Source organism: Aquarana catesbeiana, linkage group LG03 (assembly GCF_042186555.1).
Source record: "Aquarana catesbeiana isolate 2022-GZ linkage group LG03, ASM4218655v1, whole genome shotgun sequence".
Lineage (NCBI taxonomy): Eukaryota > Metazoa > Chordata > Amphibia > Anura > Ranidae > Aquarana > Aquarana catesbeiana.
The window spans coordinates 631,281,272-631,301,506 of NC_133326.1; the positions used below are offsets into that span (position 1 = coordinate 631,281,272).

At 47.6% G+C, this 20,235-nt stretch overlaps 1 protein-coding gene across 1 annotated transcript in view; it reads left to right on the forward strand.

Annotated features, from left to right (window-relative positions):
• The window catches only part of LOC141133221 (adhesion G protein-coupled receptor E3-like), a 348,306-nt gene that overhangs the window by 277,032 nt on the left and 51,039 nt on the right, over positions 1-20,235 (forward strand). Inside the window, exons 11-14 of the mRNA XM_073622460.1 lie at positions 758-835; positions 1,139-1,325; positions 9,902-10,015; positions 11,203-11,378. Coding sequence (XP_073478561.1) covers positions 758-835; positions 1,139-1,325; positions 9,902-10,015; positions 11,203-11,378 — 555 coding nt within the window. The remainder of the gene's footprint in view (positions 1-757; positions 836-1,138; positions 1,326-9,901; positions 10,016-11,202; positions 11,379-20,235) is intronic.

The following is a 20,235-nucleotide window of genomic DNA, read 5'->3' on the forward strand; positions in this document are numbered from 1 at the left end:
TCTCGAGTTCTGCACACATGTAGCCCATCATGGAGTTGGGAGACTGCTTTAATGTTTGACTGTTCACATGACCACAGCTCCTGCCTGGTCCCCAGTCTTTGGTGAGCACACTCTCTGCAAAGTATTACCCCGTTCAATGCCTGGCAAGAACCCACCCCAGGGTGGAACCTCTCATGTAACCCTTGCTTGGTGCCCATAGAGAGAAGGAAACATGGAAGACCTGGCTTTACACCAGTCTACTACCCTCCTCCACCTTGAATTACAGCTACTTGATGGAGGAAAACCTGCACCTGCCTACAAGTGGCTGTACAAAAACCTTCTTGGCAAGATCAGCAGAGATTATTGCAGATTTTAAAATATTGCCAGAGAAGTCCACCTGATGCAGCTTCCTGAGGTGGTGTGCCAATGATGCTCCTGAATTCAAAGTAGAGTTGCCACTCTCATGTGGCCTTCCTGTTGTCAGTCAACAACAGGAAATTGTGAGCTCACTGGATTTCAACTGCTATTCAGTGCAAGTTTGCTGGCAGTAATATTTTCTCTAGCCCATGCAACTTTATCAAGAGGGGCCAGAATACCATCCAAAAATGTGCAATCCTTAAAAATGATGTATGTCTCAGGATGCCATAGTAGATGTTATGTATGGAGAGATTAAGACAAAGTAATGCCAAAACCACAGATATTCTGCATGCCAGCCTCTACAAGGTTAGCAGTTTTCTCTGGTCTCTAAATTTAACCCTTTTGAGTTCTCTTTTTGCAGGATCCATTCTGCTCTGTTCTTGAGCACTCAATTAGATCTCTGAATGAATCTTGTCAACAACATAACATCAGTGATCAGGTAAGAAAACCCAGTATGGAAAGTGGGCGTCTGGTGGAGGAGTGGATGCTTTACAGTATCTTCATTCTTCACATCTGCTCAGGCATGCATGTGTCTTGTTTACATTCAATTGTAGTGTCATAATCCTTTCCCTTTCCTCGCCTTTCCTTTCCCATTTCCATTTCCCTTTCTTTTTTCTTTCCTTTTTCCCTTTTCCTTTCCTTTTTCCCTTTCCCTTGCCTTTCCTTTCCCCTTCCCTTTTTTCTTTCCCCTTCCCTTTTCTTTCCTTCCTCTCACCTTCTTTCTAAATTTTTCTCAACACAGACAGCAAATGAGGAACTCAAGAAAATAACCAAAGAGATCACTCAGGCTCTCTCCAATTTCAGCACCATCACTAACAAAGTGCAGAATGGACAATTCATTACAGAGCTTCTACAAAATGTGGAAAACACTTACCTGACATCTTTTCTGCAGGCACCAAGGACTCAGAAAATCAACACCACTGATCTAGGTGATCATATATAATATAATATGTGTAGTACTTATGCCAGCTTAACAAAAGGAGTCTTTACTCTTTTTATAACCCAACTCTGGGCTGGATTTTTTTTAAACCCAGCTGGTTTAAAAAAACAAACAAAACAAAAGCACCTCTTCTCTGGCACTGTCCCCCAAAATAATTAGTTCCTCCTCAGGACATCATGGATCCACCCCATGAGTGGGCAACACCACAGCACCCAGTGGTCATAGTGAAATTATACATAGAACACAAATGGCATCATGATGTTAATGCCACTCACTACATCATTGGGGAACATCTGGTACTAAGGCTGCTTTCACACTGGGGCGGTAGGGGGCGTCGGCGGTAAAACAGCTCTATTTTTAGCGCTGTTTTACCGCGGTATTCGGCTGCTAGCGGTGCGGTTTTAACCCCCCGCTGGCGGCCGAAAAAGGTTAAAACCACTCGTATAGCGCGGCTATAACCGCGGTATTGCCGCGGTATAGCCGCGCTGTCCCATTGATTTCAATGGGCAGGAGCGGTTTAGGAGCGGTGAATACATCGCTCCTTCACCGCTCCAAAGATGCGGCTTGCAGGAGATTTTTTCTTCTCCTGCCAGCGCACCGCTTCAGTGTGAAAGCCCGAACAAACAGCGGAGGCTGTTTAGGGCGGTATTTTTAGCGCAATAACGCCTGCAAACCACCCCAGTGTGAAAGGGGCCTAAGGGGGGAGGGGTAAGAGGCTCCATGCATCATGGGATTGGCCTGAAGATATCTGGGAGAGGTAAGTATTAAAACAAAGATTAGAAGCCTGATTTGCTGCAAATGTACAGCTGTGGCCAAAAGTTTTGAGAATGACACAAATATTAATTATCACAAAGTCTGCTGCCTCAGGTTTTTTTATGACAATTTGCATATACTCCAGAATGTTATGAAGAGTGATCAGATGAATGGAAATTCATTGCAAAGTCCCTCTTTTTGCTATGAAGATGAACTTAATCCCATAAAAAAAATTCAACTGCATTTGTGAAGAAGGCTTCAGGGTTCCAAAGAAAGTCCACCAGGCGCCAGGACTGTCCCCTACAGTTGATTCAGCTGTGGGATCGGGAAGCAACCAGTGCTCTGGAATGGCAGCAGGCAGGTGTGAGTGCATCTGCATGCACAGTGAGCCGAAGACTTTTGGAGGATGGCCTGGTGTCAAGAAGGGCAGCAAAGAAGCCACTTCTCTCCAGGAAAAACATCAGGGAAAGACTGATATTCTACAAAAGGTACAGGGATTGGATTGCTGAGGACTTGGGTAATGTAATTTTCTCTGATGTATCCCCTTTCCAATTGTATGGGACATCCAGGAAAAACCTTGCCCGGAGAAGAAAATGTGAGTGCTACCATCAGTCCTGTATCATTCCAACAGTAAAGCATCCTGAGACCATTTATGTGTGGGGTTGCTTCTCAGCCAAGGGAGTGGACTTACTCACAATTTTGCCTAAGAATGCAGCCATGAATAAAGAATGGTATAAAAACATCCTCCGAGATCAACTACCATCCAAGAACAGTTTGGTGGATAAGGCAAAAGTGATAACTAAGTGGCTTGGGGAACAAGACATTAAAATTTTGGGTCCATGGCCAGGAAACTCCCCATACCCTAATCCCACTGAGAACTTGTGGTCAATCCTCAAGAGGCAGGTGAACAAAAAACACACAAATTCTGACAAACTCCAAGCATTGATTATACAAGAATGGGCTGCCATCAGTCAGGATGTGACCCAGAAGTTGATTGACAGCATGCCAGGGTGAATTGCAGAAGTCTTAAAAAAGAAGGCTCAACACTGCAAATATTGACTCTTTGCATAAACTTAATGTCATTGTTAAAAAAAGCCTTTGGTGTGTACAAAATGCTTGTAATGATATTTCAGTATACCATAGTAACATCTGACAAAAAGATCTAAAAACACTGAAGCAGCAGACTTTGTGAAAATTAATATTTGTGTAATTCTCAAAACTTTTGGTCTCTCTCTTGTTTCTTGTCCTAGGCCAACAAGGCCCAGACCTAGGGCAGCACTTTGCGGGTGGTTGGCATCCCCGCACGAAAAAACCCCTCTCTCCCGAGTCCTGGCTCCCACACACAAACGGTCCCCAGTTACAGCCCCCAGCTGGCGGCATTTTCTGGTGGTAACTTGGCCGGGGAGGGGGGGGACTGGAGCCCCATAAGTGGCCGGTGATTGGCCGCACTCTAAGCAACTGACGGAAACTCCGCCTACCCTCCTCCTTGACATCTAGGCTCAGCGCGGGTGTGTTCACCGCTGTCTACTGTTACTAGTAAACACAGACGCCTCAGTTCTGTGGTTACAAGTGACAGCCCGGAGCACATCTCTCCCGCTGGCTTCCACAGAATTGCCCAGCTCCTGCAACAAAACAATGGAGAGATAGTTGCCTGACGATGTGTGTTCATGGACAGGAGGTGGGCCATTACATGCTGAGCTTTAGGTGTCCGAACGGCAACCCCCGTGCCTGATGATCCCGCAGCTGCCACTGGCAAGTGGAAAGAGGTGCAGCTACAAGTGCTGTACACTGCATGGGTAAAGCCAGAAGGAAGGGGGTTGGAGGGGCTTATGCAAAGGTGAGGAGATATAGAGTTCAGGAAAAAGGCGCAGAAATAGGGAGCTAAGTTAAAGAGATGCAAAGCTTAGCTGTTGGGGGGTTGCAGACATAAGCTGAAGAAAAAGTTGCAAAGGTGAGTTGTGGCCAGGGGTGCAGAGGTGAGCTGTAAAAGGGGGGAAGTGTGATGAAGTGAGCTGCGGTCATGGAAGGGGGGGCGTGCAAATTTGAGTTGCCAGAGAGTGTGGGTGTGCAGATGTAAGTTGCAGACAGGGGGTACAGATGTGAGTTGCAGATGGGGTACAGATATGAGTTGCAGACAGGGGGTACAGTTGTGAGTTGCAGATGAGTGGGGGGGGATGCATGGGTGGGAGTGCAGAGGTGAGTTTTGTACGGGGTGCAGAAGTGAGCTACGAACAGTTTTGAATGGGGGTGCCAAAGCAAGTTGCGGTTGGGGGTGCAGTCAGTGCTGTTTCTTGGCCAAGGCCCAGGCCTAGGGCGGCACTTTTTTGGGGGGCATCCCCGCATGAAAAAAGCTCCCCTTCTCCCGAGTCCTGGCTCCCGTACACAAACTGTCCCCAGCTACAGCCCCCAGCTGGCAGCGGGCAGCTTACTATAGCCTGTAGCGGTGCCGTTTTCTGGTGGTGACTTGACCGGGGAGGGAGGGCAGGGACTGGCACCTATACATTAAGGTGAAAAAACACCTGGCAGTCACCGGCCCCCTAGCCCCCCATTTTACTTACCTGAACTCCTTCATTCAGTCGACGGGCTCCCGGCTCTTGATTGGATAGATTGATAGCAGCGCAGCCATTGGCTCCCGCTGCTGTCAATCAAATCCAATGACGCGAGCGCTGGGGGGCGGGGCCGAGTCCTACATTCGGCCTCTGTGGATGCCGAATGCTGGACTCGGGAGCGCGCCCGCAAGGTAATCCCCCAGGAGAGCGCCTCTCCCAGGGGGTTATCTGATGTGGGGAGGAACCGCGAGAGCCGCCGAGGGACCCCAGGAGAGCAGGTTCGAGGCCACTCTGTGCAAAACAAGCTGCACAGTGGAGGTAAGTATGATATGTTTGTTATTTAAAAAAAAAAAATTACCCTTACAATCACTTTAAAGCAACTGATGGAGGCTCCGCCTATCCTCCTCTGTGGCATCTATAGCAACTTCCCCCTGGCTCCCGCCTGGGCTCTGTGTGTTTAGGATTGGAGAGAGGAGGATGAGGGGAACCACCAGGACAGCCAGGTACGATTCCTATACCTCTTGGGCACTTTTTTTTCTGTTCGATAGGCTGCACTGATGGGACTGTATTGATGGGCATTGATAAGCTGCAGTGGTGGAACTGTATTGATGGGCACTGATAAGCTGCACTTATAAGGCTGCACTGATGGGACTGTATTTATGGGCACTAATAAGGCTGCACTGATGGGACTGTATTGCTGGGCACTGATAAGCTCCACTGATGGGACTGTATTGATGGGCACTGATAGGCTGCACTGATGGGACTGTATTGATGGCCACTGATAAGGCTGCACTGATGGGACTATATTGATGGGCACTGATAAGCTGCACTGATGGGACTGTATTGATGGGCACTGATAAGCTGCACTGATAAGGCTGCACTGATGGGACTGTACTGATGGGCACTAATAAGCTGCACTGATAAGGTCACACTGATGGGACTGTACTGATGGGCACTGATAAGCTGCACTGATGGGACTGTATTGATGGGCACTGATAGGCTGCACTGATGGGACTGTATTGATGGGCACTGATAAGGCTGCACTGATGGGACTGTATTGATGGGCACTGATAAGCTGCACTGATGGGACTGTATTGATGGGCACTGATAAGCTGCACTGATAAGGCTGCACTGATGGGACTGTCCTGATGGGCACTAATAAGCTGCACTGATAAGGTCACACTGATGGGACTGTACTGATGGGCACTGAAAAGCCTGCACTGATGGGACTGTACTGACGGGCACTGATAAGGCTGCACTAATGAGACTGCACTGATGGACACTGGTGGGCACTGATAAGGCTGCACCGATGGGACTGTACTGATGGGCACTGAAAATAATAGATACAGCATTTGAAATGGTATACAAAACAACAAAATATACAAGTAGGCACTTGGTACCCACAGAGAGGAAGAGGCGGAGCTCTGAGAGGAAAAGGTAGAGCCTAAAGAGGAAGGGGTAGGGTTTACAGATGACAGGGCGGGTCTTAAATAGGAAAGGGTGTGGCCTTGAAAGGAAAGGGGTGGGTCATAATTAAATTAGGGGGTGCACTAGGGCAGCACAAAACCTAAATACACCACTGGTGTGAGTAGTAGGGTGACTAGGGATGAGTCTGATGATAAATCTGATGTCTATGGGGGTGAATCTTGTTATTTTATTCTTGTCATTTGTAGAGCTAATAAGCAAGCTGCTGGCAAATAAAAGGGCATGGGGAGCCTGGCACTGCCTGTAATGAAAACAATAGCTCTTCTCTACACAGGATTGTCAACTCTCTCTCTAACAGCTTCAACAAACACTAATATTACAACTGCTGTGATCCACCCATTTATAGAAGAGACTGGATTATCTATTTCTTCTAATTATTGGCTCTTATGACTCAGCTGCCCAGGGAAAATACCATTTACTGCATTATTGGTGGTTCCCTCTTTGTGGAGGCGAACCTGTGACCATTCCGGCCAAAAATCAGAGTTCAAATTAGTGAAACCTGGGGATTTACTCTTGATAACGTCAAAACAGAACCTCATCCCTAAAGCGGAGTTCTGCCATTCAAAATAAATAAAATAAGTCAGCAGCTACAAATACTGCAGTTGCTGACTTTTAATAATCGGACACTTACCTGACCCAGGGTACAGCGATGCGGGGGGAGCAAAGCCCCGCTCGTCTCCCCCTCCTCTCTGCGGCGCTGGCATTGTCACTGTGAGTGCCCTGCTGTGGCTCCATAGCCGGGCACGCACTGCGCATGCGCGAGCCGTGCGGCGTGCTGTGACTGGCTAGGCAATCATCTGGGACCTGTGATGTGTCCCAGGTGATTACCAAGAGGGAAGGGGGATCTCCCTTCCGGTGCCACGGTGAGCCGAGAGGAAATGGGAGCTGGGACCCTCTAAAAAGAGGGTATCCACCCCCCCAAAAAAAAAAACATGCCAAATGTGGCATGTCAGGGAGTCACCTTCCCTTAAAGTGGAAGTTCCATTTTTGGGTGGAACTCCGCTTTAAGGCTGATTTCATCTGTCTGCTACTGTGCTTTGACTGCTGAGTCAGCAGGCTGGGATGGGAATAGGACACGACTGTATTCCTTAACTGTACCAGAGAAAGTCATTCTATCCACCTGGCTGTGCTTTGTGATGGGGCTGTGTAAATTGTAGGGCTGGATAGACAGAGATGCATATCATTTGGCAAGTAAAACAGCTCTCATTAATGTATTTACATGTACAGTAACTGTAGCTGATTGATTTTTAATAAATATACTCCATTGTTTTAAATCTGAACGTTGTGATCTTGCTTCACATGTGTAGCCCTCTTTTGAAGGAGGGCAATTATGACAAATGGCCCTCCCCAAACAGGTTAGTACTATAAACCTGTAAATAAATAAGAGAACCAGAACCCTCACAAAGTAGAAAAGTGGGATTAATAATAAAGTTGGCAGGACCTCCACCCAGGACAGGGCCTCTGAGAACAGAGGGGATTCCCTTCCTGGAAAATGAATCGTTAATCTAAACAAAGTAATTAGGAGCAGAAGAACTACTGCAAACAGCATATGACATTAACCACTTGACCCCCAGAAGGTTTAACCCCTTTCATGACCAGGCCATTTTTTGCGGTACGGTACTTTAACTGACTATTGAGTGGTCATGCGACTCTGCACCCAAATACAATTTATATTCCCACAAGTAGAGCTTTCTTTTGGTGGTATTTGATCACCTCTGCGTTTTTTGTTTTTTTTTGCACTATAAACAAAAAAAGACAGACAATTTTGAAAAATCTATATATTTTTTACTTTCTGGTATAAAACCTATCAAATAAAAAAGTTGAAAAAAATCAAATTTCTTCAAAAATGTAGGTCAATATGTATTCTGCTACATATAAAAATCCCAACAAGTATATATTGATTGCTTTGCACAAAAGTTATAGCGTCTACAAACTATGGGATATTTTTATTTATTTATTTTACTAGTAATGGCGGCGGACATTCGGACACTAATTGATACTTTTGACTCTTTTTGGGGACCAGTGACACTAATACAGTGATCAGTGCTACAAATGAAAAAAAAAAAGGGGGAAGAGAGGGCGCACCGACCTAGTGCATTACCACTGATAGCGTTTATTAAAAAAAGGTAAAATAGCAAATGAATACTCACAAACGAGCATGAATAACAGGCATGAACATTAACTGCAGGTACGCAGTAACAGACATCAGAAAGAAACCGGGACCAGACATCAGGTCGATACGGCAATGGCTGACGCGTTTCGGGGGAGAGCATGTGGTTAATCCTCTGCAGTAAAAAGGCGGTTTGATCCTGTATGCACATATCCTCCCCTTCTTGCATTGTCCCCAAAACATATCTGGATAAGACAGAGTTAGTGGAGTCAGTCTTCTTTTTTTACGTGGGAGAGTGCATGTGATCAGTGCAGGGCCAATCAGTACTGTCCAGACAGAGGGTCAGGGGCCCTGCATCCTGATAGGATGGCCAGTGTAGTATGAAAATTCCTCCTACAAGTTTAAACCAGACACTGATAGAAGTCACAAGACTGCTTTAACTGCTGATGAGAAAAGGTATTTAGCAATTTATATTTACTGACATTATTACATAGTTACATAGTTAGTCAGGGTGAAAAAAGACACAAGTCCATCTAGTTCAACCAAAAAATATAAATAATACAATCCCATATACACAATCCTTCACCCACAGTTGATCCAGAGGAAGGCAAAAAACTCCAGCAAAGCATGATCCAATTTGCTACAGATGGGGAAAAATTATTTTGTGATCCCCCCGAGAGGCAATCAGGTTTTCCCTGGATCAACTTTAACTGTTAGTACCCAGTTATATTATGTACATTTAGGGAAGAATCCAGGCCTGAACCACCTCTGGAGGAAGTCTATTCCACATTTTCACAGCTCTTACTGTGAAGAAACCTTTCCGTATTTGGAGATGAAATCTTTTTTTCTCCAGACGTAAAGAGTGCCGCCTTGTCCTCTATGATGACCTTAAAGTGAATAACGCAACACCAAGTTCACTGTATAAACCCTTATGTATTTGTACATGTTGATCACATTCCCCCTTAATCTCCTCTTCTCAAGAGGGAATACATTCAGTTCCTCTAATCTTTCCTCATAGCTGAGCTCATCCATGCCTCTTATCAGTTTGGTTGCCCTTCTCTGCATTTTCTCCAGTTCCCCAATATCATTTTTGAGAACTGGTGCCCAAAATTGACCTGCATATTTTAGATGAGGTCTTACTAATGATTTGTACAGGGGCATTATTGCATCTCCATGTTCTGTGTACTGTGGGAGACTAGATATAGTGAATGCCGGCTCCTGGGTTTAGTAACACTTTAAACTATTAAAACATTAAAACATAGGAATACTTACCTAATAGTCTCTGCTTCTGGTCTAGGTGAAATACATCAGAAACAGCAGCTCCTGTGTTTGTGTAAGGTCATTAGGTTCAGTTTGGTGTTTACTGCTTGGAAATTCCCCTTTATATAACATCACAGTCTTCCAATCTGGGTTTCTGACCCAACTAGTAGGGACAGGAAGTACCTGTCTGTAACCAACAAACTCTGTGGTAATTACAAGCAAAAGCTATTTACAAATACAGATAGTAAAGGGCAACAGACCCCCGTACATGTAATAAATTCACTTAGTATAAAAGAAATGTTGAGAAATATTCAGATGCTATTAGGCTGAATCCATGTACTTTCTTTATGGCAAAGCTGTATATTCAAACTGTAAGAACTTGTTTCCATAATGCCATTTTCCCCTCAGACATTACTATGACTCCTTCCCATGACATCTGCAGTGCTGGTGTCCAGTCCTTCACCTTGGTCTCAGCTGACAACAATATGGAGGTGCCCTGCAGTCTGGTGCCCGGGGTCAAAGGTAATATAAAAATGGAATGCCTCAGTAGCTATTAATATTTAATTGTTTTGTTTTTTGCCAGGCACTTAAAATACAATTAAAAAATATATTTGTATGTACATACAGTATAGTATGAATCAAGTGGGTCATATAAAGAGAAAATATTGTGTTTTTTAAATTATATTTCAGGATCATTATTGTTATACAGGATTTATATAGCGTCATCAGTTTGTTACAGTTTGGTACAATTATAATACAATTCAATTCTAGAGGGTTCAGAGGACCCTGCTCATGGGAGCTTACAATCTAAAAAGGAGGGTCAAATGATACTAAAAGTAATAACTCTGTGGAATCAGCTTATAGAGCAAAAAAAGGAAAAGCTTAGGCCTCATGCACACAGGGCGTTAGAAAAAACGAGCTGCAAAGCCACTACCAATGCCAGGAAAAAGCGGCTGTGAAAACATGCTTTTAGTAGCTTTTTGCATTGGCCTTATTGCACGTTTAGCCACGCTAGCTTTTAGCCGCGTTTCTTTGCCTCTATTCAAAATCAATGGTTCCCTCTGAGAGCCCATTGATTTGAATAGAAGTTACACCACAAGTCGGACCATGAAGATCCAACTTGTGGTGTTTCTGTGAATGGAACTCTTAAGGTGTCAGCATACCAAGACATTTTGGACAATTTCCTGCTCCCAACTCTGTGGGAACAGTTTGGGGATGGCCCCTTCCTGTTCCAACATGACTGCACACCAGTGCACAAAGTAAGGTCCATAAAGAAATGGATGAGCGAGTTTGAGGTGGAGGAACTTGATTGGCCTACAGAGAATCCTGACCTCTACCCAATAGAACACCTTTGGGATAAATTAGAGCGGAGACTGCGAGCCAGGTCTTCTCGTCCAACATTAGTGCCTGACCTCACAAATGTGCTTCTGGAAGAATGGTCAAACATTTCCATAGACACACTCCTAAACCTTGTGGACAGCATTACCAGAAGAGTTGAAGCTGTTATAGCTGCAAAGGGTGGGCCAACTCAATATTGAACCCTACAGACAGGCAGGCATTCCAATACTTTTCACAATATAGTGTATGTCAGAGTGACTGCATTACAAAATGTGGATTCTGTACAAAAGCAAGACGGCAGCAGCTATGGTTCTGAACTGTGTTATATATTTCATTTATATCTCAGAAATATAATTTCTTTTTGTATCCAGGTGGTGCTGTATTTCTTACCTACAAAAGGTTTAATGAAAGTATATTATTCACTCCGCAAGTTCCTGAATGGAATGGCAAGACAGTGATCAACTCACAGTTGGTGACTGGAACCATCACAAACCCTAACAGTAAAAATCTGAGTTCCCCTGTCATCTTCAAACTTTCCCATCTGCAGGTCAGTATTTTAACATAAAAACAGTCAACCCTACCATGCTCTTAGTTACGGTAAGTGCAGTGGCGTAGCGTGGGGGGGGCAGGGAGGGCCGTTGCCCCGGGAGCAACATTTGGGGGGGCAAGGCCATCTTTAATATTGATTGGACCCTGGGCAAAACTTTTCTTGGGGCCCCCTCATGCAGTTTCGCTCTCCACCTGCTCTGAGACATACAATAAATAGCAGCTAGACTCAAAATCATTTTACTGAATCAGATCAGACAGCTATTGTGATTGGTTGCCAGAGGTTACAGTGTATCATTACCGCTCACTGACTGGTTGCTAAAGGTTACAGCACACATTACGGCTCACTGATTAGTTGCGAGGTTACAGCACATGATTTCTGCTTGTTGATTGGTTGCTAGAGATTATGGGGATATGACCTCAGGGGGGCATGATAGACATATCAATGCCGCTGGCCGCTGCTATTTACATATGAATGGCACCACTACTTACATATGAATGCCGGTAATTTACATGTAAACACAGGGTCTGCAGGTGAGTCATCTGTACACAACAATAGGGCAGAGCTGGGCAGCATTAGTAGCAGCACTTCACACTGAGATATTGGGACACAGCACAGGACTAAAACCTCAAGGGACAAGGGAATTTAAACCAGGATAGTTGGCAAGTATGAGGCAGCTGCTTTGGGCCCCACAACAATGACAGGGCCCAGGGCAGATGCCCCTTTTGCCCTGCCTTAAAAATGGCCCTGGGGGGGCGAAATCCCGCACAATTGTGTGTCACTTTGCTTCAATTCTCCAAATTACTATTTACTGTGTCCCCTGCGATCCAGCGGCCATGTTTAATAGATGGTGCCCTGTGATTGGGCGAATGGGGTCATATGCTGCGGCAGGCCTGGGCGGTGCATGTGCGAAGGCTGTTCCTGGAGTCCCGTTCCGCCTCCTTATTTGTGCCGCCGCCATCGTCTCCTCCTCCTCTCCATCTGACCGCGCCGGATCTGGAACTGGGACGTCATCTGGTAATCGGCATTGTGGCAGACTGATCAATGAAAAAAAGCAGGTGAGTCGTCTCAGAGGAGGGACGGAGCAGCCGCCAGCCAGCGAGCAGTTAGGGAGAGCCACGCTACATCCAGGCATTCATTTCAGCCAGCGAGCAAACTTGCAGCATGCCTGACAGTGTAGTGTTAGTGGGGTGGGCAGTGTAGTGTTAGTGGGGTGGGCATTGTAGTGTAAGGGGGGGGGGAGTGTAGTGTTATTGGGGTGGGCAGTGTAGTGTAGTGGGGTGGGCAGTGTAGTGTTAGTGGGGTGGGCAGTGTAGTGTTAGTGGGGTGGGCAGTGTATTGTTAGTGGGGTGGGCAGTGTAGTGTTAGTGGGGTGGGCATTGTAGTGTAGTGGGGTGGGCAGTGTAGTGTTAGTGGGGTGGGCAGTGTAGTGTTAGTGGGGTGGGCAGTGTAGTGTTAGTGGGGTGGGCATTGTAGTGTAGTGGGGTGGGCAGTGTAGTGTTAGTGGGGTGGGCAGTGTAGTGTAGTGTTAGTGGGGTGGGCAGTGTAGTGTTAGTGGGGTGGGCAGTGTAGTGTTAGTGGGGTGGGCAGTGTAGTGTTAGTGGGGTGGGCATTGTAGTGTAGTGGGGTGGGCAGTGTAGTGTTATTGGGGTGGGCAGTGTAGTGTAGTGGGGTGGGCAGTGTAGTGTTAGTGGGGTGGGCAGTGTAGTGTTAGTGGGGTGGGCAGTGTATTGTTAGTGGGGTGGGAAGTGTAGTGTTAGTGGGGTGGGCATTGTAGTGTAGTGGGGTGGGCAGTGTAGTGTTAGTGGGGTGGGCAGTGTAGTGTTAGTGGGGTGGGCAGTGTATTGTTAGTGGGGTGGGCAGTGTAGTGTTAGTGGGGTGGGCATTGTAGTGTAGTGGGGTGGGCAGTGTAGTGTTAGTGGGGTGGGCAGTGTAGTGTTAGTGGGGTGGGCATTGTAGTGTAGTGTTAGTGGGGTGGGCAGTGTAGTGTTAGTGGGGTGGGCAGTGTAGTGTTAGTGGGGTGGGCAGTGTAGTGTTAGTGGGGTGGGCATTGTAGTGTAGTGGGGTGGGCAGTGTAGTGTTAGTGGGGTGGGCAGTGTAGTGTTAGTGGGGTGGGCAGTGTAGTGTTAGTGGGGTGGGCATTGTAGTGTAGTGGGGTGGGCAGTGTAGTGTTAGTGGGGTGGGCAGTGTAGTGTTAGTGGGGTGGGCAGTGTAGTTTTAGTGGGGTGGGCATTGTAGTGTTAGTGGGGTGAGCAGTGTAGTGGGGTGGGCATTGTAGTGTAGTGGGGTGGGCACTGTAGAGGGGTGGGCAGTGTAGTGTTAGTGGGGTGGGCAGTGTAGTGTTAGTGGGGTGGGCAGTGTAGTGTTAGTGGGGTGGGCATTGTAGTGTTAGTGGGGTGGGCAGTGTAGTGTTAGTGGGGTGGGCAGTGTAGTGTTAGTGGGGTGGGCATTGTAGTGTTAGTGGGGTGGGCAGTGTAGTGGGGTGGGCATTGTAGTGTAGTGGGGTGGGCATTGTAGAGGGGTGGGCAGTGTAGTGTTAGTGGGGTGGGCATTATAGTGTAGTGGGGTGGGCATTGTAGAGGGGTGGGCAGTGTAGTGTTAATGGGGTGGGCAGTGTAGTGTAGCGGGGTGGGCAGTGTAGTGGGGTGGGCAGTGTAGTGTTAGTGGGGTGGGCAGTGTAGTGTTAGTGGGGTGGGCAGTGTAGTGTTAGTGAGGTGGGCAGTGTAGTGGAGTTTAGTGGGCAGTGTAGTGGGGTGGGAAGTGGAATTTAGTGGGCAGTGTAGTGGGGTGGGCAGTGTAGTAGAGTTTAGTGGGCAGTGTAGTGTGGTGGGGTGGGGTGGGGTGGGCAGTGCAGTGTAGTTTAGTGGGCAGTGTAGTGTGGTGGGGTGGGCAGTGCAGTGCAGTGTAGTTTAGTGGACAGTGTAGTGGAGTTTAGTGGGTAGTGTAGTGGGATGGGCAGTGTAGTGTAGTGGAATTTAGTGGACAGTGTAGTGGGGTGGGCTGTTAGTGGGCAGTGTAGTGTAGTGGAGTTTAGTGGGCAGTGTAGTGTAGTGTAGTGGACAGTGTAGTGTGGTGGGCAGTGTAGTGTACTGTACAGTGTAGTGGGGTGGGGTGGGCTGTTTAGTGGACAGTGTGGTGGGGTGGGCTGTGTAGTGGAGTTTAGTGAGTAGTGTAGTGGGATGGGCAGTGTAGTGTAGTGGAATTTAGAGGACAGTGTAGTGGGGTGGGCTGTTAGTGGGCAGTGTAGTGTAGTGTAGTGGAGTTTAGTGGACAGTGTAGTGTGGTGGACAGTGTAGTGTAGTGTACTGTACAGTGTAGTGGGGTGGGGTGGGCTGTTTAGTGGACAGTGTAGTGGGGTGGGCAGTGTGGTGGGGTGGGCTGTGTAGTGGAGTTTAGTGGACAGTGTAGTGGTGTGGTCAGGATAGGAATCAGGTTGGTCAGTGTAGTGGTCAGTGTAGGAATCAGGTACGTCAGTTCTATTGTAGGAAAGGAAGCGACTCAGGGTGTGCTAAAAGTCCGCAGGTTAGGGGGGGCGCAAATTACTTGCCTTGCCCCGGGCGCTGACAACCCACGCTACGCCACCGGGTAAGTGGACCACGAAGAATTAAAATGCAGAAAACCTATGATTAACCTCTTCCTGCCTACAGTATTTAGATTAAACCCAGATGTCATAGGCATCTTTAGTCCACACATATTAAAGAAGAACTTAATGTAATAAAAAATGAAGTCCTCCTAGATCACTTCACGCTGCCCCCTTCTGCAGATATACAGTGGGGATAGAAAGTATTCAGACCCCCTTAAATTTTTCACTCTTTGTTATATTGCAGCCATTTGCTAAAATCATTTAAGTTAATTTTTTCCTCATTAATGTACACACAGCACCCCATATTGGCAGAAAAACACAGAATTGTTGACATTTTTGCAGATTTATTAAAAAAGAAAAACTGAAACATCACATGGTCCTAAGTATTCAGACCCTTTGCTCAGTATTTAGTATCAGCACCCTTTTGATCTAATACAGCCATGAGTCTTTTTGGGAAAGATGCAACAAGTTTTTCACACCTGGATTTGGGGATCCTCTGCCATTCCTCTCCAGTTCTGTCAGATCCTCTCCAGTTCTGTCAGGTTGGATGGTAAACGTTGGTGGACAGCCATATTTAGGTCTCTCCAGAGATGCTCAATTGGGTTTAAGTCAGGGCTCTGGCTGGGCCATTCAAGAACAGTCATGGAGTTGTTGTGAAGCCACTCCTTTGTTATTTTAGCTGTGTGCTTAGGGTCATTGTCTTGTTGGAAGGTAAACCTTCGGCCCAGTCTGAGGTCCTGAGCACTCTGGAGAAAGTTTTCGTTCAGGATATTCCTGTACTTGGCCGCATTCATCTTTCCCTCGATTGCAACCAGTCATCTTGTCCCTGCAGCTGAAAAACACCCCCACAGCATGATGCTGCCACCACCATGCTTCACTGTTGGGACTGTATTGGACAGGTGATGAGCAGTGCCTGGTTTTCTCCACACATAACGCTTAGCATTAATCCTGAAAAGTTCTATCTTCGTCTCATCAGACCAGAGAATCTTATTATTCACCATCTTGGAGTCCTTCAGGTGTTTTATAGCAAACTCCATGCAGGCTTTCATGTGTCTTGCACTGAGGAGAGGCTTCCATTGGGCCACTCTGCCATAAAACCCCAACTGGTGGAGGGCTGCAGTGATGGTTGACTTTCCACAACTTTCTCCCATCTCCCGACTGCAACTCTGGAGCTCAGCCACAGTGATCTTTGGGGTTTCCTTTACCTCCCTCACCAAGGCTCTACTCCCCCGATAGCTCAGTTTGGCCAGAAGGACAGCTCTAGGAAGGGTTCTGGTCATCCCAAGCGTCTTCCATTTAAGGATTATGGAGGCCACTGCGCTCTTAGGAACCTTAAGTGCAGCAGAATTTTTTTTTAACCTTGGCCAGATCTGTGCCTTGCCACAATTCTGTCTCTGAGCTCTTCAGGCAGTTCCTTTGACCTCATTATTCTCATTTGCTCTGACATGCACTGTGAGCTGTGAGGTCTTATATAAACAGGTGTGTGGCTTTTCTAATCAAGTCCAATCAGTATAATCAAACACAGCTGGACTCAATGTAGAACCATCTCAAGGATGATCAGAAGAAATGGACAGCACCTGAGTTAAATATATGGATGTCACAGCAAAGGGTCTCAATACTTAGGACCATGTGATATTTCATTTTTCCTTTTTTAATAAATCTGCGAAAATGTCAACAATTCTGTGTTTTTCTGTCAATATGGGGTGCTGTGTGTACATTAATGAGGAAAAAAAATTAACTTAAATGATTTTAGCAAATGGCTGCAATATAACAAAGACTGAAAAATTTAGGGGGTCTGAATACTTAACGTCCTCACTGTAACTATGTAAAACAATACGTGCATATACTGTTTAAAATGCAGTAATGCACTGCCTCACCATGTTCTGCACATGTGCAGTTGTCGAAAAATTAGAACCACTAGAGGCAAAACTGCTTACAGCCTAAAGATCTACTGCTGCTCAGGGCCTCTGGGCTTCAGCAAAATGGCAGCCTCCAGCAAGAGGAAACAGGAACAGTACAGGAGGCAATTTAAAGCACACACTAATTTTGGTAGTGTAATTATTAATGTGTAATGTATGTCCCTTGCTAAAGAACATTATTTTTTATCAAGTTGTTATGGGTAAAGTTCTGTTGTAACATTTAGGATTACCAGTGATTCTTGATTATGCGATCTCTAGAACAAAATGGTTTCATCTGCTGCCTGTGGATAGAAGTGTGCCTCTGTTTAAAACTGTAATTGTCTGATACAATAATAGTATAAAAATATATATTTCTCTTTCGTTCATTGACGGAGACAGCTCCTTAATCCTTGGCCTTAGGGTTATCACGCCACCTTCAGGAGAGGACTAGGCAGAACATGTAACACATGTAAAAACAGCAAGACTGCACAGCACCACCCAGGGGGCGGTCCCTCTGGCTATAACCCCTCACCCTGCTTCCTGCAGCTCAGTTTTTTTCTGCCTAGTGTAGGAGAAGGACCTGGTTCCCTGAGGGGACCATTGGTCCTTGGATTTTTTTCATTTTTTCTACAATTTTTGATCCTGTGATCTACAATCAACAACCGGCTGGGTGACAGGCTGGATAATATAGATCCTTGTAGTCTCCCCAGCCTGGCCATCGAGCGTGAGCAGACCCTAGCTACACACTGGGTCGGCCACGACATGCCCCTTCTGCTACAGGGGTGGCCAGTGAGCTATATGCTCCGGGGCACACATATGACCAGGCTACTGCTGTCCGTGTCACAGTGTGCCGTGGCCAACAGCCACCCCGTACTGCTCGGGTGATGGGTCTGTGATGGAATGCGTCCAGCAATCCCAACAGGAAGGGTAAGTACGGCTCTCCCTGCCTCAGCAGGATAGAACATCTGGGCATTCCCTGGGAGGTCGACTAGGGGGTCTCTCACCCTCCCTTTTCTCTCTCCCTATCCCTCATTCCCTCCTCCCCTGCGGGGGCCGCTGTGTGACTGGGCATGAGGTGCGGTGTATGTACCTAGGCCGGGGGTCCTCTGGGGGGGCTCCGAGCTTTGGCATGGCTGCGCTGGCTGTTAGGGTCTGTTTTTGTTTTTCTGCCCCTTTTTTCTGTGCTGTGAGGTGCCTGAGTAAATTTACCTCAGGAGAGGCTGCGGCCATTTTCCTGTAGTTTTAGTAGTGTATGGGCTATCAGCCATTTTCTAGACGGTTCGGTGGCCATTTTCTTGGTGATTTTTGTGCTAAGGACGGCCGGCGGCCATTTTCTTGTTGCCTCAGAGGGTTTTTACCTCTAGTGCTGGGTCTGTGTACCTCAGAACAGCACGGTTTTCACTCAGTCAGCGGCAGCACAGCGCAGCACTCGGTCAAGGTGGTGAGTCCTGCGGAGGGGCCCCTCAGTCTGTGAGCAGCTAGGAGGGTGGGATTTGTGTACCTTGCCTTAAGTCCCTAAGTTGTGGCAGGCGAGTGAGGGTCAGCATGGCGTCAGAAGCTAGCGCTTCTTCCCCAGACATCCCTGCTATTGCAACCAGCTCACCTGCAAAAAAATGCGGTGCCTATGGACGCTTTGTCGGCGGTCCTGGAGACCTTTGTTGCCAGGGTGGAAGTGGCGTGCGGGTGCGAGGGGGGTAAAAAAACGCCCCCTGCCCCCCCGTCTTCTGGGGAGAGCTCTGGGGAGAGCGGCCCCTGTTCTGCCGTGTCAGAGGATGCGGACCAGGACCGTTTGGACAGTGAGAATGACTCTGTGTCCGGGTTAGCACAAGAAAAAGCGCTAGTAGGAGCACTTATCACTGCGGTGCGGGATACCCTGAAGATGCAGGATGCAGCAGGAACCTCTGCTGAGGTGGCGGTCCCTTTTGGGTCCCGCAAACCATCCTGCACGCCTAAGGTGTTTCCATATTTGACTTATTTTGATAAGTTCATCTACAAGGAATGGGGAAGTCCGCAGCGGGCCTTTTCAGTCCCAAGAAGAATGGCGGTGCGTTACCCCTTTGAGGAGAGCCTCCTGAAAAAATGGACGTCTCCTCCTGTCGTTGACCCCCCGGTATCCAGGTTAAATAAAGTAACCACGATTCCAGTAGAAGGGACTCCTGCCTTCAAGGACCCTGCCGATAGGAGGGCCGAGGCAGTGGCCTGGTCCATGTTTACGGTAGTGGGGTCAGCATTACGACGGCCACGGCCTTAGTGTCACAGGCGCTTACTGAATGGGCAAGGTTGTTGCACTGTGAATTGGACAAGCAACAGTCTCCCCCGGTCTGCGTAGAGCTGGCAGACCAGTTGCTGCATGGCCTTAAGTATGTCTGTGATGTGGCCCTGGGTACGGTCCCCCTGCTCTCTAGAGCATCTGTATCAGCAGTGGTGCTACGGCGCCTGATCTTGGCTGAAATGCTGGTCTGCGGACCAGGCATCTAAAAAGCACTGACGGATTTGCCCTTCCAAGGTGAGAGGCTTTTTGGAGCTTCGCTGGATGACATTATTAAAAATGTTACCGTTGGACTCCTCAGAAGCAAGAGTTTTTGTCCCTTCACACAAGCTGCAGACTCTTCAAGCTGCAGTGAGGTTATTGGTGAACCGCAGGTGGTCGTCGCTGCGCTTCTGCATGCGAGTTCTGGGCCTCATGGTAGCCACTTTTGAAGCGGTACCGTACGCTCAATTTCACTCTCGAGTCCTACAAAAGGAGATTTTGTCAAAATGGGACAAATCCTCGTTATCCCTGGATTGTCAAATTTGGGTGAGCCAGCTAGTCCGGGATTCCCTGCTCTGGTGGCTGAGGTCTCTGAACCTTTGATCCAGGAGATCGTTCCTTCCTCTCCATTGGACGTTGATCACAACGGACGCCAGCCTGATCGGTTGGGGGGGAGTTCTGGGAGTACAGTCGGCCCAGGGCCTTTGGTCGTGGGAAGAATCCCAACTGCCGATCAATGTGCTCGACCTTCAGGGCGATCAGGCTGTGCCTCTCCACATGGTCAATGAGGCTACAAGGGCGTCCGATCAGGATCCAGTCGGACAACGCTACAGCGGTGGCGTATGTCAACCATCAAGGAGGAACAAGGAGCACAGCTGCAGCACGGGAGGTCGCGCACATCCTCCACTGGGCAGAGCGACACGTGCCGGCCCTGTTGGCCATATACATCCCGGGTGTAGTAAACTGTCAGGCGGACTAACTAAGTCGTCAGATGCTGGACCCAGGGGAATGGTCGTTGCATCCGGAGGTATTCCGGCTCCTTTGCCTAAGGTGGGGTACACCAGATGTGGACCTCCTGGCCTCTCGGCTCAATCGGAAGGTGCAGAGATTTGTATCCAGGACAAG